Genomic DNA, 27,192 nt, shown 5'->3' with positions numbered 1-27,192 from the left:
GCTTGTGCCCACGTACCGACTCCTCTAAGGGGGTTTTGGGGATGCTGCTCTTTCCGCCTCGTTTAACGTTTCTTCCCATCCTCAACTGACTGGCTCCTCCTTGTAATTCAGGTCTTGACCTAGATGCCCTTTCCTCCAGGAAGCCTCCTTTCTCCCCCTGTGAGGATTAGGTGCTCCCCTTTTCTGCTCCCGTAGCGCCCCATGCTTGCCTTGACAGCGCCCTTGTCACACTGCTGTGTGCGCTTGTTCACTTGTTTATAGATCACTTGTTTAGTGCGCGTGTCCGCACTAGGCTCCCGCTCGCTGAGGCCAGGCATGGTGATGCTCTTGTTCACCTTTGCATCCCTAACACTTAGCACGGTTCCTACTATGGGGCGGATCCTGCATACGTAGGACTTAAATATGTGGATGAAGCTGACCGAGCACCTTCAGGAGGTCCTGCAGCCTGGCAGAATTTGAGGGGCAGATATTCTCTCCTGGGGTCTTTTCCTGTGCATTGGTTTCAGTCGGGGCCCTGCTTCTGAGTGGGGAGTTACCAGGACAGCCAGCAGGCTCCATAAATCACCTGGCTGTCCGCCTCTGTGGCATGGTTTCTCTAGTTCGCAGAATCAGCAATTTTGGAGGCGTTCAGCATGTCAGGTCCAACCTATAAATCCATTTTTCAGCCTGGAGTGCCTCTGTGGGAGCGTGACACAAATCAGCTATGTGGCCACTGGCACCAACGATGGTAATCTTGTGGCCAACCCCAGGTCAGCCCTGGAGAGTGCTCCTCGTCTGGGTTGTGCTCTGGGATGCCTTGGTTCTTAGCCTCCAAGAAAGCCCCGGGGGGTTTCGCTGACAGGCCCTGACTGCAGTGTGGAGCTGTCCTTTGTCCTGAGTGAGGCAGAGCTGGGCGAGGGGAAATGTAGAGGAGAGGAGAGTCAGCCTTGATCCTCAGTATGAGTGCTAATATTGAATAGACCCTCACTGCACACTCACTCTGCAGTGGGCAGAGGCTTTTCCTGTAGCGTCTCAAAACCTGACAACCTCCTGCAAGTTCGGTGTAATGATTTTCACTTGATAGGTGCTCATGCTCATTCCTACTGCCCCACAGCATCTCTTCCTGCCACTGTGGGGGATTTAGTGCAGCTTCCTCATTCTGAGTTGGTGCTTCCATCTTCTCTTTCCTGCCTATCCTAGTGTGCTGTGGGGTCATAGTTACACTCAGGACTAGATGCAGGGTTGAAGGCAGTGATGATGGTGGTGGTGGCAGTGGTGTTGGGGCAACTAGTCCCCCCTGCTTTTTTTATGGGGTATAATTATAAGATGTTGAATAGGACTTTGCCTAATATCTTGGGATTTTGGCTGCCACTTTCCACATTCTAAAGTGTCAGACATAAAAATGTAGGATACACGTAAGATACCAAGCTGGTCCACCCAACATCACCTTTGCAACCTTCCATAAGAAGGGCTATACATTAGTAAGTTTATTGGATGACGGGAATTTTTAAGAGTAGAGAAAGCTTTGGTGTTTCTCCTCTCCTCCCTATGGGAGTTTCACATCCCTTCAAATCAAATATGAGGTTCCAGAAAACCGGGGTGCCTCCCGACAGGAAGGGGGCTGGGTGCTGAACCAGAGAGGCTCTACGTGAGAGGAGCATGGGAGGCACTTGGGAGGACCCAGCCTGTGAGCTTGGGGTTTGGGTTTGCAGGTTGGACCTGCAGGAGGTCAGAGGTTGGACCTACTTCTCTCTCCCCCAAAGCATCAGAAGGATAGAGGCCTCTGAGCTCCCTGTGAGGACAGGGTGGGGAGAAAGCAGTTATGCAAGCTGCATGTCCACCATGTGGTGGGATGGTGTGACAAAGGTGCATGACTTTCCCTGGGAGATGAATATTTCAGAAGGTCGCCAGACCTGAGCTGTTCAAGAACGATGGCCAGTCATGGTAAAGGTCTGTGGGGAATGTCGCAAGCGGGTGGGGGGTTTGGAGCAAGGAGTCAGCAGGAGAGTGCGTCTCCTGTGTTAGAAACAGGGCAGCATGGAGTCCCTGGGGAGGTTCTCAGAAGAACCCACAAAGCCCCCCTCCCTGTGAAAGCCATATTTGGACACTTGCCAAGGAGGTCAGATGCAGCAGCTCCCATGATGTTAGATGTTGCCCTTCCTATGCCCTCCAGCAGAGCCCTGGAAAGCCAGAAGGAGTAGGAGGAGGAAGAGAAGGAGGAGGAGGAGGAGGTCGAAGGCAGAGTGAAAAAAGACTGTGTGCTCTGCTTACTGCAGCTGGGCCAGGCTGGAGCTGAAGGGAGAAGCCCTCCGTGGGATGTAGGATTAAGATCTAAATTGGACTAGGTGGGGCTTTTTCTGTGTCTGTTGAGATGATCCATGTGGTTTTCGTTTTTTGTTTGTTAATATTATAAATTACATTGAAGATTTTTCAAATGTTAAGCCAACCTTGCCTTCCTGGGACAAACTCCACTTGGTCATAAAGTATTATCCCTTTTATATATTGTTGGATTTTATTTGCTAAAATTTTGTTTGGCAATTTTGCGTCTATGTTCATGGAGAAATATTGGTCTGTAGTTGTTTTATTCTTGTAATGTCTATGTCTGGTTTTGGTATCATTTCTTCCTTAAATGTTTGGTAGAATGTCCTGGAGATGCCACCTTGGCCTGGAGTATCTTTGTGGGAAGGTTTTTAACTGCAAATCCAACTTCTTTAGCAGATATAGGGCTCTTCAGGGTGTCTGTTTCCTCTTGAGTGAACTTGGAGCAGTTTGTCTATTAATTTGTCTATTTCATTTACATTGTTGAATTTATTGTAAAGAAGTTATTTATAATATTCTTTTATTTTATGACTATCTGTGGAATCTGAAGTGATGTGACCTCTCTCAATCCTGATATTGGTCATTTGTGTCTTCTCTCCATTTTTCCTTATCAGTCTGGCTATAGGTTTATCAATTTTATTGATCTTCTCAAAGAACCAACTTTTGGTTTTGTTGGTTTTCTCTATTTTTTTTTTCTGTTTCATTGATTTTGTTCTGAGCTTTATTTTTTCCTGTTGTGTTGGGAGTTATGCTTCTCTTTGAAAGTATCTCTTTTCCCCACCTTCACTTTCTTCCTTTTCTCTTTAGGACATCCTGTTCCTCCATGCTCCCCCAGATGCCCTTCCTCCCTGGGCTCAGTCCTTGATGATTTCTGCTGCTGTGTTAACAAGAGAGAGCTAACTTACTTTCTCTGCCGTGTGTGATGTATTAGCATTTTTGTCAGAGACATTTTGGAGACAATGTCTTGGCCCAAAGAGTGAGCGAAGGTAGAGATTTTAGTTCCAGGGTCAGGTGGATGGGGAAGACACTTTTGGGCTGGCCGGCTTCCGCATACTCCAGATCCTACCATTCCTTGGGGCCTGCTCACCTCCTTCCTTCTCACCTCTGCTAACTGCGCTCGGTAGCCCTCGCTTCCTTTCCTAGGCTTGTCACAGAAGCTGACTTCAGTAACTCTTCCCTCTCCATAGGTTGACATTTATCAGCTGCTTCACTATTCTCTTTTAACTCTACAATTTAGCCATCCAGACAGAAAGGATCCATGAATTTTGATGAAATTTATACTGATCAAGTGTGATTTGTGCTCCTCCTGCGCTTGCACCACCTCTTCTATCCTTGTTTTTCTTTAATTCTCCACCCCCCTTGTCTTAATTTTCTTTCTTCCTAACTTTTTGGTTATTTTATTCATGTTGGTTATCGTTAGAGACCTTGCACAAAATGGAGGTGATCAACACAAAGCCAGTAGGAGTGGTGAGTCTCATTTGTTACTATTTTAATAGTAATTGAGGGTGTCTCTGGATGCTGAGTCACCCCAGGGCCACTTTTCGTTGATTCATTGCTGTGCATATGTGTCCCCCACTTTTGGAGAAAGAGGCTCAAGGTTGCTGAGGTGGTGATGATGGTGATGAGGAGAGGGAGGGAGAGAGACTTGCATTCAAGGAGCCATTGGTAATTCAAAATAGTTTGGAGAAGATGAAGTATCTTTCAATAAAAAGAAATAAATCACTGAACAAATAGGATTTGAAATAGAAAACTGTGAAATGCATCGCTGTTCAGGAGGAGTAGTTGGGAGGAAGCACCCTCGTCCAGGAGTCAAGAGCTCTTGGCTTCGGCTGCTTTGGCACCACCTTGCAGACTTCGGGCGTCACCGCTCTCCGAGCCTCAGTCTTCTCATCAGAAACATGGGAATGTTGGCTGGGACAGTCCAAAGCCCTCTGCTCCTCCAGCTCCAGCAGCCTCCGCTCAAGGCCCATCACAATTCAGATCGGCTGCTGTCTCAGAGGGCACAGAGGTAACCCAAACGTGGACCTCTCCTGCCAGGGTCATCTCAGTTGAGGAGCCCTCAGTGAGGGCTGGGCAAGTGTGTGCCCTTGCTTCCTTCTCAACTTTCCAGAGGGGGCAAAATCCTAACTTTTAGAATCGTGATAGCTGGAAATCAGCTAAGTCAATTATAAAATCCTAGTCATGGTTCTTTGTTTTATGTAAAAACATTGAAAAATTTTTCAGATGGTAAATACCCCCCACCCCATCCCCCCAAAGCCAACCATACTTTAGACACACCTGCCTGTTCTCCCCCTCAGGAGCCCATAATGCAGCAGCATAAAACCAAGGACAGCACTGCAAAAGGCATTGAGGGGCACCCAGCTCTGACATGTTTCTACAGGCGATGGTGCCGGGTGCAGCGAGGGTGGTTGCTGATCTGCTGCCTCTCCCCGTTCCTCGTGTCACTGCTCCGGAATGGCTAACCTATGAAGCCTCTTGGACATTTTGGGAAAGAGTGAAGCTGATGTTTCTTTGACTCACAGCATCACAGAATGAGAATCTGAAGTGACTTTGGAGGTGATTCAGTGCAACCTTTTTTCCTTAATGAATCAAATGAGAAATGCAAAGAGCACTGCACTTCCCCCGGGGTTTCTGAGATCTGTGGCCATCGTGTGTCTCTTTAGAAGTTGATCCGTTTAGACTTTTGGCGGAGCGTCTGCCATTAGGTCCTTTAGCGCGGTATCTCTGTAAACTCGCCTTCGCGGTGCTGCATGCATGACGCTCTCCCGAGCACTATTCGCTTGTTATGAGATTCTCCCCTCAGTGTGGTCACATGGTGAGGTCTATTCTTGATGCTAGATTCTCTTGAGTCCTTCTTGTTTGGTGTTTGCCTGGAGAAGGCCGTGAGGATGTCCACTGGGGGTAGTTGGAGGAGCATGATGAGCTGCAAAGAGCAGGGTCTCGGGGGCCTAAGGACAGCAACAAAAATGACAACAGCTGCTCTCAGTTGAGCTCAGCGCTTTGCGGGCATTTTGTAAGCACTAGACACTGTGTGATCTCTCTCTCTGTTACTCGTCTCGGAAGCACACCTTTATCTGCACTGAGTGCACAATGAAACAGAGGGTTGGGGAGGTAACACCACTTGATCAAGGTCGCACAGCTAGGGAGTGACACAGCCAGTACTGGAATGGAGGGGCACTCCAAACACAGGCTTCTCAGTGCTATATTAGCATAGGCTCAAATCCCCATTTTGCTAAAACCTACTACAATAAAATATTTTTTGATGGTTTATCATGGCCAAGAAACTTAATGAGTGTGTTCTTGGCAAGTTATAGAACCTCTCTGATTCTTTGTTACCTGGACATTTGCCTGCTTATTTTGAGGGTTAGTATGAATGCATCTAAAGGCATGAAAGCAGTGCCTGATACACAGCAGGCATTCAACAAACCATGGCTGCCGCCTGGGGAGGTGCATCTCTGGTAATCTCGAGTGTCCCCCGTCACTGATGTTGATTTGGCCTAATTGCCTTGGACTGTTGTTAAAGAGCTCTTTGCCTCTCAGGGCGGGTGAGTGACACGAGTCTTTGAAACTGTCATTGCCATCAGACAGTAACAGAAAACAACATTTTGTTGACAATTCTTAGGAGATTATTATATGGAGTACAGGGGGGAAGCATCCAGGGGCCAGCCCCATGGCGTAGTGGTTAAGTTAGTGTGCTCCACTTTGGCTGCCTGGGTTCATGGTTTTGGATCCCAGATGCAGACCTATACCACTTGTCAGCCATGCTGTGGTGGTGAGCCACATATAAAGCAGAGGAAGATGGGCACAGATGCTAGCTCAGGGCCAATCTTCCTCAAGCTAAAAAAGAGGAAGATTGGCAATGGAGGTTAGCTCAGGGCCAATCTTCCTCAGCAAAAAGAAAAAAAAAAGAAAAAAAATCCAGAATTGTGAATTTAACTGCTGGAGTCATTTAATTAGGCAGATGGCATCAAGGTTAATGAATTATTAACACATTAAAAAAGCAATTAGCTCATTGCTTTCATAATTTTTTTTTTTTTAAAGATTTTATTTTTTTCCTTTTTCTCCCCAAAGCCCCCCGGTACATAGTTGTATATTCTTCGTTGTGGGTCCTTCCAGTTGTGGCATGTGGGACGCTGCCTCAGCGTGGTTTGATGAGCAGTGCCATGTCCGCGCCCAGGATTCGAACCAACGAAACACTGGGCCGCCTGCAGTGGAGCGCGCGAACTTAACCACTAGGCCACGGGGCCAGCCCCCATTGCTTTCATAATTTTATGCAATCAACCAGAAAGCTGTTTCTTAGTGTAGCTGTACCTTAATAGAATTTTGCAGAGGACAGTTTCTGATTTGTTTTCAAACCATCTGTAAATTCATGCTGGTTGTTGATTTTCATGGCATTGAGTTTTTCTCTGTTAGTACGCAGGTGTGTATAATTTTACATGTAGTATGACAATAGATAACAATGGATGTAGGTGGGTGTCACCACAATCTTCAATGGCCTATTTTCCCTGGGATCCTTTCTGGAGTATCAGAGCTGTTTTTCACGTGTTGTCATAGCCTTCATTCATCATTCATTCATTCGTGTTTGTGAAATAGTTGTTGAACTCCTGCAATGGTCCACTCCTCGTTCAGGCACTGGGAACACTTGGTGAACATGACAGTCAGGGTCCCTGCTCTCAGGAGGCTGACATTCTACAAGGAGGAGTCAATAATAAGCAAATAAGCATGAAAATATTAGGCCATAGTAAGTGCTAGATGAAAATAAATCAAGGTGCGTGGTTAGTCGGTCAGGGAAGGCCTCTCTGAGGAGCTGACATCTTTAAGCTGAGTTCTTAAGGCAGAGAGAGCAAGCTATGCAAAGATCTGGGGGAACATTCCAGGCTCAAGATCTCGTGAGGCATCAGCTTGATGTTTAAAGGACTGGAAGAGTGAAAGAAGGGCCGTAGTGTGGGGAGGAAGGGGAGGAGAGATGGGGTGAGGGCAGAGAGGCAGCACGTGCCAGCTCACGTGGGCCACGTGGGCAGTGGGATTGACTGTAAGCGTGGGTCTTTCCACCCCCCGGGGTTTAAGTCAGAGAGTAAGCCGTTCTGATTTATGTTCACAACAGCTGCTCTGCTGGCTGTGAAGAAAGGACTGTCGGGGAAGGGAGACGAGTTAGAGGAAAGATGGGGGCTTGGCCAGCATGGTAGCTGTGGAGACGGTAAGAACTGAGTGGGTGCAGGGTACAGTTTTGAGGCAGAAATGAGAGATGTGCTGATGGTTTAGTTGTGGGGTGTACCGGGAGAGAAGACTCAAGAACGTCTCCCCGATTTTGTAGTTGAAAAAATGGGTCTATGGTGGTGCGATTTTCTGAGACGGGGATGTCTGGGGATAATCACTCGGCTGTGGGTGAAATTCTGCCATGCCGTTTGGACCCTAATAAGATCAAGATGCCAAATGGTCTTTCTACTTCTCACCCTTCACCACCTCACGACCCATGTGAACACTGCCTCCTCGTCTCCTTCAGAAGACCCAAGTGACACATTTCCCCTCTCCTCTTTTAGAAAATGGCTCTGGGGAAATCCTGAGGTGTCAATAATTGGTCACCTCTGTGAGTGGTGTGTGCAGCTCGTTTATCTCTCACTGGGATAAACTGGGAGTGTACGTGTATCATACTTGGCAAAGGAGCTTTTGTAGGTTACTGTACTCAACTTGGGGTAATTCAGTAGAGCTGCGGTGACATTGAGGGTTAGGTGGCCTGCTGTGTATGAGCTGGGCAGCCTGGCAGGGGCCTGGGGATGGCAGGAGAGCAGACAGCTGGGCAGGCGAGGGCGGGAGGCCCAACTCTGGGTAGAAACCCCCTGTCCCTTGGCCCTCCCTGCTACGCCGGGTGCAGGAGGATGTCTAGCAAACCTTGCACACGGGGTCTAAAGCAGGAGACGAGCCTCCACCAGCTGGTGGGGCTGGCGCTGGAGTCGGAGCAGGAGCAGGAGCAGGCAGAGGCTCCAGGCCGAGATGAGGTCCAGGAGCCCGGAGTGAGGGAGGGACACATTTGCCAGACCTGGACTCCGGGCCGGCAGTGAAGGCTTCTGATGCTGAGTGACTCAGATCCCTTCCCTGAGCTTCCTGTCAGGCCTGGGTCAGCAAAGGGAAGGGGTCCCAGCCCGGGAGGACCCGCAGCGGTAGGCGTGTGGAAGAAGCATCAGCCCCTGGAGACGGGGTCCATGAGGCCCTCCGGCGGCCTTGCGCGAGGTGGGCTGGGCTCCGAGTGCATCTCTGCCGGAGCTCCCGGCGCAGCGGCAGCCTTCCTGCAGGAATGGCGGCGTGTGCCGTGCGGACACCGAGTGAGTTCTAATGAGGGCCTGCTGAAAAGGGTGGTGGGTTCTGTCGGTTTAGGGATGGCCTTGAAGCAGGTGGGGAGCCTGGAGGGTTGGGGAAGGCGCTGAGCTAGGAGGGGCCTGAGCCGAGGCACCGTGCAGCAGAGGCCCAGGCCTGCGTGTGGACTGGCCGGTGGACCAGGCGGCCGACTGGGACGCAGTGCAGTGGGCGGAGGGGCAGAGGGCAGAATGAGGCTGCGGGGAAAAATGCGGACGGGGAGGGAATGTGGAGGCCTCGTGTGCCAGGTTGGGTGGCTGGATCTGGTGGGCTGGGGGGATAGAGAAGGAACATGGTCGGGGAGCGACCTGTCAGAGGAGGTCGTGATTGCCGGACTGGAGAGCGGCCTCGAGGGAGGGCCCAGATTGCGTGTGGGGCCGGGTCCGCACCACGTGGCACAGGTTAACGTCAGTGCACAGTTGAAATCCCCTCCACTTGCTTTTCCATGCGCCCTTACACAATAGGACTGGGAGGAGGAGAGCCTTTGCCCAGCCCCGCCCCTGGCAGGTCTCGGAGACTCTCTTCTGCCTGAGTATCTTGGCCTCTGTGGACTGAGGTTGAAGCTGAATGAGGCCCCAGAGGTGGCTCAGCCCTCGGGCTGGATTCACAGAAGAGAGAAGAGACGGGTCAGGCAGAAGTGGTAGGCGTTCTCACCTGTGCCAGGCCAGTCTGCCTCCAGCCTCATGGCCGGAATTAGCAGCTACTCATCCATTCTTGGGGCCCAAGGTTTGGCCAAGCCACGTCCCTGGGGAGTGGATCATCCACGCTTGTTGGACAAGCCACGGGGCACGTCCGCAGCAGAACCGTCCAGCCCGTCTCTCCGAGCCCTCACTCACCGCTCTAACCCCCTTACACCTTCACATGTGCACCTTGCCCTCCACTTGGAATACACAGCCCTCCAACCCCCGTCCCCTGGCAGTGCCCTGGCCGGAATCCTGTCCACCACCCTGCATGGAATCCAGCTTTCTCTGAACCCCTCCTGGGTCTCCCTGTGTGTCCTCTTAGCAAGCCTCCCCACCTTTACTTAGGTTCTGGGGGTGATGCTGTGCATACCATGGGTATTTAACAAATGTTTCTAAGTTTGGACTGAATTCTGAGGCTTATTTTTTCTTTTTCAGATCAAACCAGTGGTACATTGTGATATAAAGGTGCCATCCAGGTGGCAAACATATCATCGTACATCCCGACATATACAGTGAGTACGGTGTTGTGTGTGAGAAGTCGCAACTTGCTAGAGCTCCTTAAAGATAGTGCTCCACCCGACACATTCTCCTCCTCCTCTCCTTTCCTCCTTTGCCTCCCCTCCTTCTCTTCCCCTCCCCCTCCCCATCTCCCTCTTCCCCTCTCTCTGTGATGCTAATTCTTCTTGTGGGACACTTTCTGTAGGGCCCAGCCTTTCAGGTGCTGCATACTTTTTCTGTCTTGAACCCGGATTACATGTTACATGGCAGTGGGAACACACAATTCAGTCTTAGGCTTTTAATTTTTTTTTTTAGTCTAGCAATTGCAGCTGCTGGATGTTGAAAGGAAATTTAGAAGTTATATTTCCCACCGTGAGCTCTCTCTGCCACAGGCTGTAGGTTGCAGCATGTCCTAGAAAAGCGTTGCCTGAGGACCAGGATGTTGGAGCCGATTCCGGGCTGCCCTGGAGCGCTGGCGGTGCCAGGCACGGAGGAGCCCATAGAATATGTCCAGGGATTGAGACTGCCTTGTGGCCAATCTTCCTTATATGTTGGGGGGTAGAAAGAGAACATGTGACTCAAATAAAACATTGGTCCGAATCCTGCTTTTCCTCTTACCAGCTTTGTGGACTGCACACAATTCATCTCTTTGAATTGGCTTCCTCGTTTGTAAAACAGGACTGATAATACGCACCTGCAGGGCGTGGTGAGGGTTAACCGCCCCCTGCTTGTCCTGGGGTAGGAAGTCTCCAAATGGCAGCTCTTCCCCAGAATCCTTGTTATGTTGTGGTGTTTTAATGTTTTAGGGATTAAAATCCCTGATGTGAAGTTTGGGACAGCACCGCACCCGCTTTACCGTGTCCTGCTCCCGGTGCAGAGAATCTCCGTGGGTTTCCCGAGAGTCGAGGGCTCAGTGTCAGGAGGACACTAGCGGCGGTGTCCAGTCCCAGCCTTTGCTGACTACAGTCACTTTGGCCACACTCCTGATGAGTTGCCCTTCACTCTCATGCTGCCCAGCAAAGGGATGGAAGCCCATGAGGCTGGACAGTCCCTGCCAGACCCAGCTGAGCCCTAGACGGGGAAGCAGAAGCACGAAGGAAACCTGTTCGTCAGCTAAACTCTGCTCCTTTGACTTGTCCTCAAAACATTGGCGATCATTTCTTTAAAACACCTTTCCTTAAGCTTCTGCAGGGGAGCTGTTTAAACATACTAGGTCTCTCCATTGTGCCTTTTATAAATATGAAAGCTGTTTTAAAATAATGAAAGACGGTATTTCTACATTTCATGGAGGACACTTCTTTCTGAAGAATGCATGGAAATCTCAGGGAACAATATTGGCTTATGGGTCCTTCCTGGGAAAGACAAATATCCCTAGGCCGACATTTTTTGGCATGACCCAAGACATGAATGATTCTCACTTGTTTTGACAGACCTTTTTTTTTCTGTTACAAACCATTTACTCTTGCAGCATAGGCTCCATTCCACTAGATGGACCCAAATATCCATCCAAACACAGGGTCTTGTCTACAAAGAAAAGCCCTGATCATGTTTGCTTGGAGACCTTGTAACTATAAAAACAAGCAAACAGAAAATAGTTATGACAGCTTGCAGAGTCTTTGATGTTTGAGGGAGAAAGGGGTTGTGACCCTTCCTCATCAACCGGGGAGCCGAGGCGGAGGGAGGGGGGGCTTGCTGAGCCTGAGTTCTGCAGCAGCCAGACTTGGAGAGAAGCTGACGCCCCGACCGTTGGGTCTCCTCTGAATTCAGCTGGTCCTGACCAGGGGCGTTGGAAGTGGCCAGCTTGGAGTTTGAGGCTCAGATGCAGGTCCTGGTTCTGTCACTAACTAAGCTGTGGGATATGGTAAATGTTGAGTAAATGGCAGACATCATCATCATCATCATCATCATCATCATGTCACCCAACTAAAATCCACTCCTGGATCCGTGTGCTGTTTCCTATTTAAAAATATTTAAAATATTTCCTATGTAAAGAATTGAAAATACATCCTACTTATAATGTTTCCCATTAAAAATTAATTGGCACATTAGTTGCACTGACAAAATAGTTTTACACCTTTAACTTCTCTTACTTCAAAGTTATTTTTTTAACTATTTTTTTATGGCCAGAGTAATTTATGCTCATGGTAAATATATAGTTTTAAAATGTGTAAATTAAAAGTAAGTCTTCCTCCCACTTTCCATCCTCAATTCTCTAGTAATTTCCCAGGAGGAACCACTGTTAAGAGTTTTTGGAGTATTCTTGTAAGGCAGCTTCTGCGTAGTCAAGCTCTTACAGCGTATGCTTACACTGTTGTGTGTCTTCCTTTTTTTCACGACACAGTTCATCCTGGAGGCGGTTCTTTATCAGCACATATAGATAAGCTGTGCTTTAAAAAATGGCTACATAGTATTCCAAAATTCGGACGTACCATAATCTAACAATGGTGGCCTTTGCTGTGTGGCCGGGGGCTCCTGCCATCCACTACCTGTCCATCACAGACTTCCCAGGGAAACTGTTCTTGGGTGTTTTGGATGGGATTGGTTATCCATCCACCTGGAATGTCAGGTGCAAGATGGACTCTCGGATGCTGCACAGCACAGACCTAAAGTCTGGCACAGCAAGAGGGGTCTAATTCATTCTTCAGCTCAACCAGCAAACTTTTGGAGATGTGTTAAGTCCGTCACTGCCTCTGAACTTGCAATTTCTTAATCTATAAAGTGGAGATAAGATTTCTTTCCTTTATCTTTAAACATTAAAAAAAAATTTCTTATAGGTAGTTTTCCCCATATTTACATGCTTATTATAAAAAATGTGGAAATCTAGAAAAGTGGAAGAATAAAATAAAAGTCACTCATTACCCCACTCCTCAGTCACAGCCACTATTAAGCTGGAGGTACAGCTACTTTTAGTGTTCTCTCTGTACCTGTAGTTGTATGCTTTTACAGGATTAGTTAGATTTGACCATTTTTCCCCTGTAAATACAAATTCTGCGTAAATAATTTTAAGTGGCTTCATAATTTATTCTTGTATGGCCATGCTGTAATTTATTTAACTGTTCCTCCATACTTGGACATTTAGGTTGTTTTCATATATTTTTAAAATAAATAATCCCATGAGAAATATCTTTACATGTAAATCTCTGTCCCATTTCCGTGGGTTGGATTTCATGGAATGGAAACCCTGGGTCAATGGTTATTGGTCCTGTACCTCCCATTGATCTCTGTTACCAAATTGCCCTTCGGGAGGATTGTGCTCAGTTTTAGCGATACCAAAGTGTGTGTGTGTGTGAATTAGTCTGCTAGGGCTGCCAAAACTTTAGGGGGACACAATTCAGTCCATAACAGTGTGACTATTTCCCCACACTCAGAATAAGAATATATATTAAATGTCTTTAAACATTTAGACAAAAATACATGACCTTGTTTAAACATTTATTTATTTTATTATTAGTAGTAATCTAGGTTTGGAAAGACTTTTGGCATAAACCGTTTAGGAAAAGCAACAGGTGGAAACCTTGTGCAAATCTTGATTGTAGTAGTAATGTCACATGGATGAACTGGGATGTCACTTGCACAGAACATTCTTCCTAGGGCTTGTGTGGGGTAGTGTTCTAAATATGAAGAAATCAGATTCTGGGTTAATTGGAAGCCTCTTGCCACAGAGCCGTGCTAGAGAAAAAGCGGATTCTCTTTATTGTGCACAAATACGTTAAATTAAAATTTATATTTACCCTGAAAAAAAAAGAGATGTATTTCTCCAATTTTAAATTATTTGCATTTCAGGAAAAACAACAATAATAAAACAACAGTCACCATAAATACTAATGTAAAAAACTGAAAACCAGAATTGTAAAGTTGAGCTCCTATATTGTTAAATATTGTCCATCACTTTTAGGCTTAAAGGAATAAGGCTTGTATTTTACATTATTTTAATACGAGTCACAAGAGTTTGGAACTGTTGGCACGTGGCTTTGACTAAACCGCAGGACCTCATTAGCACCAGAGAACTAATAACTTTGCACTGGTCTTTGTGGGAGACCCCTCACCCCCGTCCCCCGCTGTACTTAGAAATAACAAAACAAACCCACTGGGATCCCAGTGAAGCTGCCTCAGAACTGCAGGAGTGAAACCAATTGTTTCTATTATCTTTTCAGAGGACTGCACATTATTTCCTTCGGGACACTATCTTGGCTCCATGGGAAGCGAAATAACTGCCTTTTTAAAGGCAAAAATTCCCCCTTTGTTTTCCAAATGGACACAATTTTCGTCCATTTTACCCACGATAGTGGAGGCATATTTTTTAAGAAGTAGGGTTTTGTCTTGTTCATCTGGGCATTTTATATTCTGTGAAAAGATGTGTCCCCAATGTGACTGTGATGTCAGCAGGCTTCAGGCATCCCGTGCAGCTGAGAACGGTCCCCGGGGGCGGGGTGTGCCCCGCGGGGCTGTGCAGTGCCTTGCGCGGATTACAGTTCTATCATTACACATCTTTCTTTGAATTTTCAGTGTTTGCTCCTCAAATTTCAGATACTAGCTTTCTTATCTTATCTTACTTTCTTTTTTATTCTTACAGTGTTTTCACAAATGGAAGATTATTTATTCCACCTACAAAAATTATTATACCCAAATTTAGTCTGACGGAATGGAATAGCGTGCTGGCCACGATTGGAGAAAAAGTCTTTCCTCTGGGAGGTGTTCGAAAGTAAGTCATTCTCTCTCCTGCGGGAGACCTGGTCACAGCAGCTCGTTTTGTGACCTTCTGTGGAAATGCCCTGCCTGGACCAGCAAGGGCTAAAACGAGTCATCATGAATCTGATTTCAATTGTTTGAAGCTGACAATATTTCCCCAGTGTTTGTGTCATACATGTTCAACCATTTTCTTTCATGTCCTCATTCAACAAAGTTCATTGAGCATCTGCCACGTGCTAGGTGTGGTGAACACAGCCTAACAAGACAGGGTGGTGCCCCCTGAGCCCCTACTGGGTGGGCCAATGATGAGTGTGTCCTTAGCCGCTGCTGTTGGTTTATGGAGGCCTCTCGGCTGGTCTGGAGAAGTCAGGGGAAGCCACGTGGCAGGGGCCCATGTCTAAGCTGAGACTTGACTGATTAGCATGGAGATGAAGTCCAGGTACGAAGGAGGCAGGGTGGTGCAGTGGTCACTAGCGTGACCTGGAGCCAAACCTGGTCTCTACCACCTGTGTCCTAGTCACCTCAGGGACATGCTTAAATTCTTCTTCTTCTTTTTTCTTTTTGGTGAGGAAAGTTGTTCCCTGAGCTAACATCTGTTGCCAGTCTTCCTCTGTTTTGTATGTGGGATGCCACCACAGCGTGGCTTGATAAGTGGTGTGTAGGTCTGTGCCTGAGATCTGACCCTGTGAACCACAGGCCGCTGAAGCAGAGTGTGTGAAATTAATCACCACGCCCCCAGTGCTTAACTTCTTGAGACCTGTTTCCTCATCTGTAAAATTGGAAATAATAGTAGGACCTACTTCTAAGAGTCGTCATATGTGTGAAGTACTTAAATAGTGCTTGGTGTGTAGTGAGGGCTAATGATTATGATTGTGAACAAGCATGGAGTTTTGGGGGGAATACTATGCTATTAGTTATACTCAGCATTATTGTGAGGGAAGTAGCTAGACTTGAGGCTGGAACAACTGTCAGGGATCCAGACCAGGAAGGTCAGACAGGCCAGGCAAGGCGCTTGCAGTCTTGTAGGCACTGGGTCCTGTTTGTGTGGACAAAGCTCACTGTGCCAGTCATGACGATGGATTGAGGGTAGGGGTGGAGAGAGGCGAGGTGACCTTGGGGGTGGAGAGAGCTGAGGTGGTCATAGAGTTGGGGAGAGGTGAAGTCACCCGGGAGGTGGAGAGAGGTGAGGTGACCATAGGGGTGGAGAGACACTAGGTGGTGATGGGGTGGAGAGAGGTGAGGTGACATTGGGGGTGGAGAGAGGTGCTTAAGAGGTTGTCATGTTAAGTCTTGGTAACTACTTGGTTAGGAGGAGAGGTGAGGGAGAGGAACCCACAGGATTCCTGATTTGAGAAACTGAACCAACGAGGTTCTTTTCTGAGGTGGTGAACACGATGCTGGTTTGGGTGTTGATGATGGATTGAAGGGGTCAGTATGACATGCCTGTGGGACGTCCAGGTCTGGGCTGCGAGTTTTAGATTTGGGATTTGTTAAGTCAGTGGCTAGAGAGTGGAGCTGTGTGTGGTGAGACCCCCCTGGAAGCCAGCCCAGAGCAGGGGCACAGCTCAGATGCTGCGGGGACCTCAGTGGGCTCCTTGTCACCTCATGGGAATGTGGGTCCCTTGGAGGCAGATGAGATTTTTCACAAGAAGGCAGAAATATCAAATAGTTTAAGACAAAGACAATAGTCGTCTAATAGTCGTCTTCTAATCAGTTCTTTTATTGCCTGGCCCCTTTTCTAGCCACAGGTGCAGTTTTAGGCGTCCTCGAAGAGGACCCATTTTCCTCTGAATGGGTGCCCTAGAGCATCTCTCCAGGCTGCCGTTGGTGCCTCCTTTGTGGCCCTGAGGCCTTGCCTTCTCTCTTTCTCTCTGGACCCTGGGTGTCTCCCTGGACTAGTTGGTGCTTGATCCGCCTTTGCCCCCGGATTTTGAGTTCCCGTTGGCCCCGTGCTCTGTGGCAATGGAGTAGCTGGCCCTTCGCCTGTTCCCAGTCCTAGGCCCTAGAACCAGCTTGGGCAGAACTCTTGGGAGTAGAGTTTGCAGCAGGAGAGAAGGGAGCCCACAGAGGAGGGTGTACACGCATGGCAGTGGGGAGGCGGGCAGACCAGAAGGTGTCAGCCGTGGGAGCAGGGCAGAAATGCCTCCACAGGCAAGGACGCCAACAAAAGCCACAGATGAGTGAGACGAGAACTGGAATGTGCTCTCAGGACTGCCCTTAGCAGGTGGCCCAGAGCACTTTGAGGTAGAAGCCAGGTTGTGTGGGCAGGGCTTGAGTGAGGGGTGGGGAAGGGGAGGTGGGAGCGTGGGGTGGGTGTGGCTGTAAAAGGAGGAGAGAGGACAAATAAGAAGAGATCCAATCATTGCTTGTGAGGGCTCCAGGCAAACTCTTTCTTATCAAGGAGTGTAGGAGACACATTTCTCTCCCGAGGGTAAAGCCCCAGGGCACGGGGAGGGTGAAGATGAAGGAGAGTATGGAACAGTTGGAACAGAGTCCTGAGCAGATGGAAGGCCTGTGACCTGGGTGTGCGTGGAAGAAAGGTCGTCTCTGGTGAATGGAGAGGAGAACGGGGTGAGCGAGAGGGGTGGGGCATAGGGGCATAGGTGTGCTGAGCAGGGTGGAGGGCCCAGCCAGACCAACCTGCAGGACTGCGTGTTCTGACCCTGGCAGCCTGGGGTGAGAGAGGGCAGATGGACTCCTCCACAGGCTGAGTGTGGGGAAGGACAAGCAGGGGAGAGGCGCAGCGTGTCAGCCAGGGTTTAAGGCGAAGCAGGTGGAGACAGAGCTGGCTGTGGAGCGGATAGGGACGGTCGGGTCTCAGACAACGGGCCTGGCTGTTAGAATGGATCAGAGGGAGGGAGCAGTGGAGAGCCGGAAGGCTGAGAGGTTGCAGGCAGTGGGGTTAGGACCTTGGCGCTGGGAACATCGCTGGGGTGCTGAGAAGGCCCCATAACCTGGAGTGGGAGTGAGTTGAGAAAGTGTGGGAAGACCCGAGTCTTTACAGCTGAAAAGTAAGGAAATGTGGTGTGACGCTGAACGTTAGAGGGACCGTCTTTATGGACAGTAATGGTCCCCAGATGGTAGGCAGTGGGGTAGAAGAGCAAAAACATTTACTGCGATTTCACTTTCTTGTCAGTTAACTCTCTCGGGGGTAAATGGAAATATCAAAGATTGATTTACAGTCCACAGTCGTGATACCAACAATGAAAACTGATGTATTGACCTGTGAGTAGGATGTACTGTGTTGGGACGTTTCGAGCGATGGGATGGTCATTAACCCAGCAAGGACGGTGCATACCAATGGGGCCCTCAATGCCCCGGGGAAGGTAGATGTAAGAACATTAGTTCTGTAAATGCCCAAATAATTCCAGAATGCGGTGATAAATATTAGCGTTTCATTCTTAAAGCAATAGAGACGATGGTGTGGAGGAGATAGACTTGTGTATCCTTTGGTAAGAAGCCACCAACAGTAGTGGAATTAGTCACAGCTTTCACATATGCAGTGCTGGTGGAGAAGCTGAGAGGGAACATCCTTCTCCAAGAGAAGAAAGCGCGGAAGTAGGAGATTTACGGGGAAAATAGGACATTAGATCAGTAGGCTTCTTTCTTTCTTCTTACTGGACTTAAATTAGTTCTTTATGCTTGAATTTAGAAAAAGTGCAGAGCTTGGAAATAAAAGAAATGCTTAGAAAGTACAAATAGTAAGCTTGAGAGAGCGACATACTACGCACAGAACAGCCTTTTTTACTATTCATGTATGTGACGCCTGTGAACAGAACCTACAGCTAATGTTCAACAGACATTTGGAAAGTCCTTTGTGCTTATCTGTGTTAATCATTCCTTGGATAATGTTAATATGGTTCAGCGGAGGTTTCCGCTACACTTCTTTCTTGTGTCTGTTGGGAACAGCCAAATTCTCAGGGGTATTAAAATTAGTTGATTTATTGGATAGTTTTGAACTTTTGGTATGATATATATAGTCCAGAGAAATCTGTAAGTAAAATTGTGCGTGGGCCTCTGCGTGAGGAGTTAGTGCTGATCTTGGTGTTAGAAAAATGTGCTTCTGGTAGACATTGGTTGGGTGCGGATTACACAGTGAGCACCAGGCTGAGCTCAGAGACCCAGCCCGTTCTGCTCACCCCACTGAGCTGGTTGCCCAGCAGAGAAGACAGACTCCAATCAGTAATTACAGTGGGGCAGGGTGTTTATGAGAGGGGAGCACAACCCGGGTGGAGCCAGTCCAGGCCTAACCCCAGAAGAAGAGACTTTTGCTCCAAGTATGAGACATGAGTAGAAATCAGGGCAGGGCCGGGCCAGGGAGAAGATGAGCAAGGCACTGGCACGCCCCTGTGGGTGGGCACCTCCCCAGATTTGCACCCTGGTGCCTCTCTTGCCTCAGCCTGGTCTCCGGCCTGTGTGGGAAAATGCAGTGTCAGTGGAAATGCCTGGACGTGGGAGCCAGACACGTTCCAAGAAAGGAAAGGCAGTTAGCGTGGCTGGAGGAAGGTGAGGATGGAAGAGAGTAAACTGTCCACGGTTCCACTGTCCTGGGTTCTTTCCATGTTAACTGCTGGACGGAACAGGTGATGAGCCGACCCTGAGAGACTCTTCGAGTCTTTGAAATACAAGGATTTCCACTCTCAATTTTCAATTCAATCCCTGTTTCTTGAGCACGTACTGTGACCTCACTGTTCTGTCCACGCTTTTTTGCCATCCATGGACCCTTTCAAATTGAGCTCTTCCTTCTTTCTTTAATTCTGTGAAATTAGTCTCCATTATTTCTACACGTATTTCTTCATTTCCGCTTTTATTTTAACATTTTGGGGATTCTTATTGTCTGAGTGTTGGCACTTCTATTCATCCTTATTTCTTAACTTTTCTTTTATTTCTGTTTCTTATCATTCTCTGCCTCCTTCTGTGGGAGTTCCTCAATTTTATCTTCCAAACAGTAATTTATGCTTATTTCTTTATTTCCTATTTCTTTTAGAACATTTTTCATGTTTACGTTAAGTTCTTGGTCCATTTGTTCCAACACTTCTGCTTCTGGTGAGATCATTCAAACACCCCACCCGTGAGAGCCCTACCATCCAGCCCGGAGCCTGGCTCGGGTGGAGGTGCTCTCCTCAAGGCCACAGCCAGTCAGTCCCATCGTCTCCCTTAGCCCCTCGCCTGCTGAGTGCATCTGCTCTTCCCCGACTTACTCCTGGGGCCACTTGCACCTGCTGTCTGAGCCCTCCACTATCCGAGCACTGGTGGCCCACGGTGACGGCAGGAGAAGAACAGAATTCCAAGCATTGTTTTTCGCGTTGGAGCCTGTGCTTGGTGTCCCAGGGCCGGCTCTCCGGTGGTGTCTCACGTTACCTCCTGTCTTGACGTTTTCTTTCCATCGCTCCTCCATGGTTGATCTAAGGCAGCAGTTCTCGCATGGGGCCCCAGGAGCAGCAGCATGGTGTTAGCTGGCACTTGTTAGGAGGGAGTGCTCTGCCTCCTCCCAGACTCATGAATCGGAAGCCCCATGGAAGGGTGGGCCTGGTCCCCTGTGCTTAGCAGCCTCCCAGGTGATCCAGTGCATCAGGGTTTGGGAGCGATTGTGGGAGGATGAGTTGTGTGGGCTCCACCTTCTCGCTGCCCCCTGCTTCCCTTCTGCTCCCCGGTCCTGTGCTGGCTGCTGCAGATTGTGGCCGCAGGTACACCCTCGCAGTGGCTCTGTGTCCTCACACAGGTGAGGCCTTTCCTCCTCACAGCCCGTCCACGATGGTCAGCTTACTGTTGCTAAAACACAGCTCCTCTCCCACTCTGCTAGGAAGTCTCTGAGCACTCTGACTAAATCGGTGATAAATTCCTCTCCCTAGAATTCCAGGCTCTAGAAGTCAACATTCCAGCTCTGTGTCTGCGTTTCATCCTTCAGGGCTGTCAGCCCCCTGTGTTCCGGCTTTTTGCGCAGACCCCTCCTGCTACCCCATGTAGCTTCATCCCGTCTTCACATGAGGGATCCTAGCCACCCTTCACACCCCACTACAAATTCTCCCACCTTTGGGAAGCCTACGGTTGAGTTTATTCTCTCTCCTTTTGGAACCCCAGCCCTTCCCTGGTCCTATTTGTTTTTATAGGTTTTTGTCCACTTCTGGACTTGGGGAAGCAGTGACTTGCTCATATTTTTAACCCAAGGCAATACCTATCTCATTGCCTTATGCATAATAGATGCTCAGCATTGAATGAATTGAATCATTTCTTAAATGAATAAATTAGTGAATGAATGCTTGCTAAAAAAGAGTACAGAATAAAGAGTAGACAAATATTAGTCTTTTGATGCTTATAAAAAGGCATATTATTCGCTAATAAGTGCTGGTTTGTTTTCCAAGTATTGTTAGAACATTATAAGCCAATTTGTATTAATTTTAGCTGTTATTAGTTAAAATTAATTGAATACCAACCAAGAGCTTAAAATGTCCTCAAGGGCCTCTGAGCACTTGTATGTAATTAAAAATATATTTTAATTAAAAGATCTGAAAAAGGAAAGGAAGCCTAATGCTGAAAGAGCAGCTCCCACGGGGTTTCATTAGCGCATTTGGACTGCGCTTGCTGACGAGCGCACCGGTTCTCCGACAGTCCCCACGCTAGTCACATCGCGTCCAAAAATACCGCCAGCCTCGACATCGCTGGTCTTAAATCTCTAGCCCATTTCCTCTTTCTTTCTTTGCAGATTGTTTACAATGAATGGGCATCTTTTGGACAACTCAAAGGATCTGCAAGACCAACATTTTTACGTGGCGGCAGGACTGGAGTCCTTCAAGTATTTCCCTTACTGGAAGTCCCCAAATGTTCCCAGTGAGGTCCAACAGTGAGCACATTTCATACCTTTCCTTCCGGCCTTGGAAAAATTTGCCTCCCCCCCTCCGCAGTATCTCTCCCAAATATGGCCAGTTCAGTTATCGGCTATTTTTCTGCAGTGAAACTTGATATTCTTATTTTATATGTGATACAGTTTTGGATTTTCAAAATTAGGCAAGGAGGAGCTACTGTTGTGTGGTTTATTCACAAGGACAGTAAGATCTTGTGTTGAGCCCCTTGTCTTTTCCCGGGAGTCTTAGAGATCCAGAGTCTAAATGTGCAAAATAGTTGCAGAACTGGCCCCAGGACACAGTTATGATGGCCCACGCTCCATCCAGCACGGCGTTTTGTTGTCTTAGTTTGACTTGCTTTTCCTTGTCTAAAATACAGAGTTTGTGTGGGCAGCAGTCTCTCCTGGTGAAAAAAGCAGTGATTTTTATGGTACTCCTGGACCTGGCTACCAGGGTGCACACGGTGTGTGTATTTATGGACACAGAAGCACGACTATAAGGAAGATGAAGACGTTGGTGGGAACTCTGTCCTGTCCCCTGAGATTTGTCTGACAGTTGTCTCTTGTCAGGACGGTTTGCTGACTCCACTCATGCCATCTGCAGTAGGCCCATGAGCACCTGTGATTAATGCATCACGTTCTCTTGTAGACTTACGCCTGAGGGACCCCAGTGGCTTTATCCTGAGGCAGAAAAGCCCAGAATTTGAGTTCTGATCTGCTCAGCAGTGTCCTGCATGGATACTCTCTTAGCCTTGGGCAGCCTTCCCTATCTGTCTGCAGAGAGCCCGGCCCACAGTTCTCTGTGGGTGAAGTCCCCTGGCGAGGTGGCCTGATTTCCATTCTCAGGGCATAGTTTCATTTGACGCTTCCTTAATGAAATTTCAGAGTCCCTCTCACCTTTGCTTCTTAGGTTGTATTTGTGTGTAAATCTGCAATATTTCCTACTCCAAATACCTGTAGAACTGTATAATCCAAAACAGTTTCCTAACCTTTCTGTTACTGTATTGGCCAGAATACAGTAGATCCAGAAGCCTCTTTATTGGTCTGGGGCCCTCAGCAGCCACAGCTCCGGGTGAGCTCGTGTGTCTGATACTGTCAGGCCTGGACCTGGCTCAGCGGTGGGTCATGAGGGAAGCTGACCTGCAAAATCAAAGTTCAGAGGAATATACTGGTCCAAATCTTCAATTTTCTTGTCCCAAATGAAAGCCCTGGGATTAAGGCTGAGGCTGGGATCACTACCCTTGGGTCAGCTAAGAAGACAGGCACCGGGCTTGGGGTGACAGGCAGGCATCCCTCAGGGATCTCTTTCTAGGGACCTAGGGTTCTAGTACCAATTCCAGTGGGTGGAGGTTTTCCCACAACACCAAGCAATGCTTGGACACCAGCTGGGAGTCCTACAACTCAACTCACTTCTAACACTGTCTACCTGGACATAGCATCAAATCCTGCAGGCTAAGTGCTCAGTCCTACAAGACTGCCTCCCTGCCCCCACTTGTCACCTGTGCTTCTGACAGACCAGCTATAGATTGGAGGTTCTAACGCCCCAATCCATCCCCGCACTGGGTTCAGTTAATTTGCTAGAGCAGCTCACAGAACTCAGAGAAGCATTTTACTGACTAGATCACCTGTTTGTTACAGAAGGTATAACTCAGGAACAGCCCGATGGAAGCGCTGCACAGGGCCAGGTGTGGGGAGGGGCATGGAGCTGCCGTGCTTTCTGAGTGCACCAGTCTCCCTGAATCCTCACGAGTTCACCAACCCAGAAACTCTGAACCCTGTCCTTTGGGTTTTATGGAGGCTTCATTACATAGGCATGGTTGATTAGATCCTTAGCCTTTGGCCTTCAGATTCAACCTCTGGCCCGTCTCCCCTTCTTGGTGGTCAACCCATCAATCACGTGGTCCATTCTCCTGGCAAATGGACTCCATCCTTAGGTGCTTTCCAAAAGTCACCTTATTAACATGATAAAAGACACCTTTATTGCTTTCATCAGTTAGGAAATTCCAAAGGTTTTAGGGGCTTTGTGCCAGAAATGGGGACAAAGACCAATGTCGATGAAAATAATCCATAACCAATCTATAAATGAAAATTTGGGAGAGTTTATTCTGAGCTGAAATCTGAGGACCATGGCCTGGGGCCTTTCTTCCCGAAGGAAGAAAGGGCACCAAAGAAGTGAGGTATACAGAGTGGTTATATACCCCCAAACAGGACGTTTCACATATGATTGAAATGTCCCTCCCACAATAGTCACAAGATTGCCCTGTCGGCACAGCGCTTGATGGACACAGCAGGTAGTGGGTCTGCTATCTTCGTGGGCATAGCAGGAGGCGAGCCTATTGTCTCGAGCTGGGCGGTCACAGGTGAGCCCAGCAATCAATTCCTAGCCTAAGGAAAGATGCTTAATCCTTAAGGGAATGCCAACGTTGGGAGGGGAAGGGAAGTTGCACCTTTATCTCAGGGCCTTTATCTCAATATGCCATAGGGAATATCTAAAGCAGATATACGATACATGCTCAATGGCCTCAGTCAGGCCCTTTTGGAAAGACAAGGTCAGGCCGAATTAGGTTTACACAAAATGCCTTCCTCATATACTCTAATATATCCTATTACTTGCCATTTTTATTTGTCACCAAATATGTATTTCTTATTATAAATCACAACGTCGCAGGGCCCCTTGGCCGTGTGGGCAAGACTTTTAGTTGCATGGGGAATGGGTCCTTCCAACCACCCTTTCTTGCTTACCCTGGAAGGCGGGGATCTCTGCTGGGGTGCCAGGCCCCCCGAGCTGCTGCCCCGCCTCCCTTCAGTGTGTACACGCAGCCCGAGTGTTCCTTTCACAAGACTCCGTCACATGTAATTTTTAACGTGGGCGCCAAGCGCCAGTTCCCACACTGAGGGGAGTTCCTGCTTTCCAGGTCTTGCTGAGACACGAGTTCCTTTAGCTCCTCTGTGGGATTTGGCACCCTCGAATGCTTAGCCCCAGGGGTTATTCCAACTAGCTGTAGAGTCGGGCCTATTTGAGGGCCTGCCAGGGACCTTGCCCGTAGCTGTTTCTCTGTCAAGTTTTTAATGGTCATTATCTTGAGCAATGAAAAAGCCAGGTCAGTTTTCACGTCAGTGGGGAATAGGCAGCTGGTTTCAGGTAGTGCAGGAGGTGGGCCTGCACCCCTGGCCCATGCACAGGTGGGTGTGCGTTTGGGAAAGTGGAGACACCACCTGGAACAGCGTCTGCGGTGACCTCATGCCCATGCGGGCTCGTGGCCTCTTAGGGTGTCTACTCTAAGGCAGAGAACGGCTCCCTTTGTCCTGTCTGTGGACGGATGGCCCCACAGCAGTGTGCTGTCCAGGCGGATGGTTAGGGGAGGGTCCTGCCTCGTGCCTGGCGAGCGTGGATATTATGGACTGCCTTCTTCATTGCTGACATCCTAACAGCAGGTGGGTAGAAATACCCTAGGGGCTGAAGAACGGAGTGGAATGGGTCTCTCCACTCTGTGTCCCCTGCTCCTCACACACATTCTTTGCCTTTTGATGTTTTTTCCTGTCATCCATTCGTGTGTTGAACCCTGAACTGAGTCTGTCCGTTGCTTGAATATCTTTTTCCCTCGTCAGAGCCTCGGGTTTGAGAGTTCACAGAGTTGCTAAGAGACTGAAGTCCTTTAACAGATGCAGGAGGTGCTCTTCTGCTGGAGAACCATTTAGTGGAAGCATTTCCAAATTTGTGTGGCAACGACTGGCGTCAGCTTGGATAAAGAAGGGTCAGAAATGGACGTGTGCGTTTGTACTGTTGCCGGGCAGTTGCACAGGAGCTGTGTGACACGATGGAAGAGATGGACTGAGTTTTCCTTGGGCTGAAGGCTCAGTTCTTCCCTGCTCAGCTGTGGGGCCTTGAGTAAGGCTCTCGTGTCCTGGAGCCTGGGTTCCTCACCAGCCTGAAGAGAACCATAAGGGTTGCGCCCCCCAGGTCACTGTGAGAGCTCCGTGAAGAAAGGTGCTTGTGACAGCCGAAGTCAACCGTAAAAACTTTGAAGATGTTAGGATTTCCCCCCACTATCCTGTAAAAGCTTCAGAGCAAAAGGTGCCTGTAAGCCTTGGGCCAGGCCGCCACTCTGATGAATGAGAATCCACTGGATTTTCAAAGATCTCAGGCAAGGAAGTTGAACAGACTCCCTTTCTCTCTGGGGCTGGAAAACCGTTGGTGTGAGCCTGCACCCTCTGAGGGCAGTAAGCTCCTTCCTCTTGGTCATGCCTCCTGAAAGCCAGGGCTGCGGTCTACCTTTTTACACAGTTGTTTTTGGGGGATCTTTAAACATTTCAGGCTGTCTTTTGTCTTGCAGAAAATACGCGGACATTGAGAAACACTCACGAAGAAAGAAAAAAGTAAGTACTTTTTAAAAAAGGAAAGATGAGAACTGTGATTGATTCTGGCATCTTCTGCACTGACAAGGACACGTCCCAGGCTGAGGGCCCCAGCCTTGCAGAACAGAGCTTCTCGGCACACTGTTAGGTGCCAGGTTTGCTCCTGTGAATGAGATGGATGAGAAGTTAGGTGTATACCTGGAGCTCAGGGTCTGAAACTAGCAGGCACAGCGAGTTGTTCTTAATACAACACAGGAGGTGCGAAGATAAAAATATATACAGATCTTGTAGGACGGGGAGTGTTACCAGGGAAGGGCCTGCTGCCCAATGCGCACAGAAGCCAATGCTATGGCTCTGGCTTTTGAGAAAAGACAAGGCTTTATTGCGAGGTCGATCAGCAAGGAAACACGAGGGAAGACTTTTAAATCTATCTCTCTGATCCAAGGTTCAGGGCGAAATTTAAGGATTTAGGGGCTGCTAAGCTATAGCTAGGCCAGTATTAGCTGATTGGCTAGTCTCGGATCAGTCCATATATGGTAATCAAGCGGCTGGAAGCCAGGTTTTCCTTGTTGAAGAACTTCTCGCTTCGTAAAGGGCTCAGGTGGCAACATTTCTAAAGATTCTTGGTTCTGGAGTCATCCTGGGGCTATGAGTTCCCGCCTGGCAGGTGTGCAGTGCTGTCTCTGTTATTGAGCAAGGTTTGATTAATCAAAAACCTGTTTCAAGGCAGCAAGACTTGGGCCGGCCCCATGGCCGAGTGGTTAAGTTCACGCTCAGCTGTGACGGCCCAGGGTTTCACTGGTTCGGATCCTGGGCACAGACATTGCACCGCTCGTCAGGCCACATTGAAGTGGCGTCCCACATGCCACAACTAGAAGGACCCACAACTAAAAATATACAACTGTCTACTGGGGGGATTTGGGGAGAAAAAGCAAAAAAAAAAAAAAAAAAATATTGGCAAGTTGTTAGCTCAGGTGCCAATCTTAAAAAAAAAGAAAAGAAAGCAAGACTAGTTTAAGCTGGTCAGTGTTTGATGTGCTGTTTCAGTAGGAGCAAAAGTGAGCCAAGCTTGGCACAGCTGGGAATGGCTGGGGTGGGGCATGGGCTGGGAGGATGACATTTCAGGCAGATATGGCAGCTGGAGGAAGGCACAGAGGTGAGAAACAGCTCGCTCTGAGTGTGTGTCTGTGCATGTGTTTATCTACACACAATTTGATAGTGCAGTATAAAGCGGGGAAAGGATGGTAGGAAGTGTCAGAATTCGAGACTAGAAAGGCAGGTAGAAGCCAGATCTTGGAGGCTGCACAGGTCCCTATCACCTGTTTATGTGATGGTCACAAATCCCTAACCTTCTTATAAAAACTGCATTTTAGTGGCTCTACTGACATTAGCATTTATTCAACAAAGCTCTTGAATGCCTACTATTTGCCAGTTCCTAACTTTCGGGCCCTTTTGCTCAAGTCCCCTCCCTCCCGT

General features: G+C 48.4%; 1 protein-coding gene across 11 annotated transcripts in view; it reads left to right on the top strand.

Moving 5' to 3' along the window:
• Window positions 1–27,192, top strand: part of DCDC2C (doublecortin domain containing 2C) — a 106,242-nt gene that overhangs the window by 16,188 nt on the left and 62,862 nt on the right. For all 11 annotated transcript variants that reach the window (XR_011425788.1, XR_011425790.1, XR_011425791.1 and 8 more), the window contains 4 exon segments: window positions 9,768–9,844; window positions 14,404–14,532; window positions 21,223–21,360; window positions 25,695–25,737. Coding sequence is in view for 3 of the 11 variants with exons in the window: in NM_001433600.1 (NP_001420529.1) it covers window positions 9,768–9,844; window positions 14,404–14,532; window positions 21,223–21,360; window positions 25,695–25,737 (387 nt within the window). In the remaining 8 variants the exon portion in view is untranslated.

Source organism: Equus caballus, chromosome 15, assembly GCF_041296265.1.
Source record: "Equus caballus isolate H_3958 breed thoroughbred chromosome 15, TB-T2T, whole genome shotgun sequence".
Lineage (NCBI taxonomy): Eukaryota > Metazoa > Chordata > Mammalia > Perissodactyla > Equidae > Equus > Equus caballus.
This window is presented reverse-complemented; position numbering and strand designations above follow the sequence as displayed.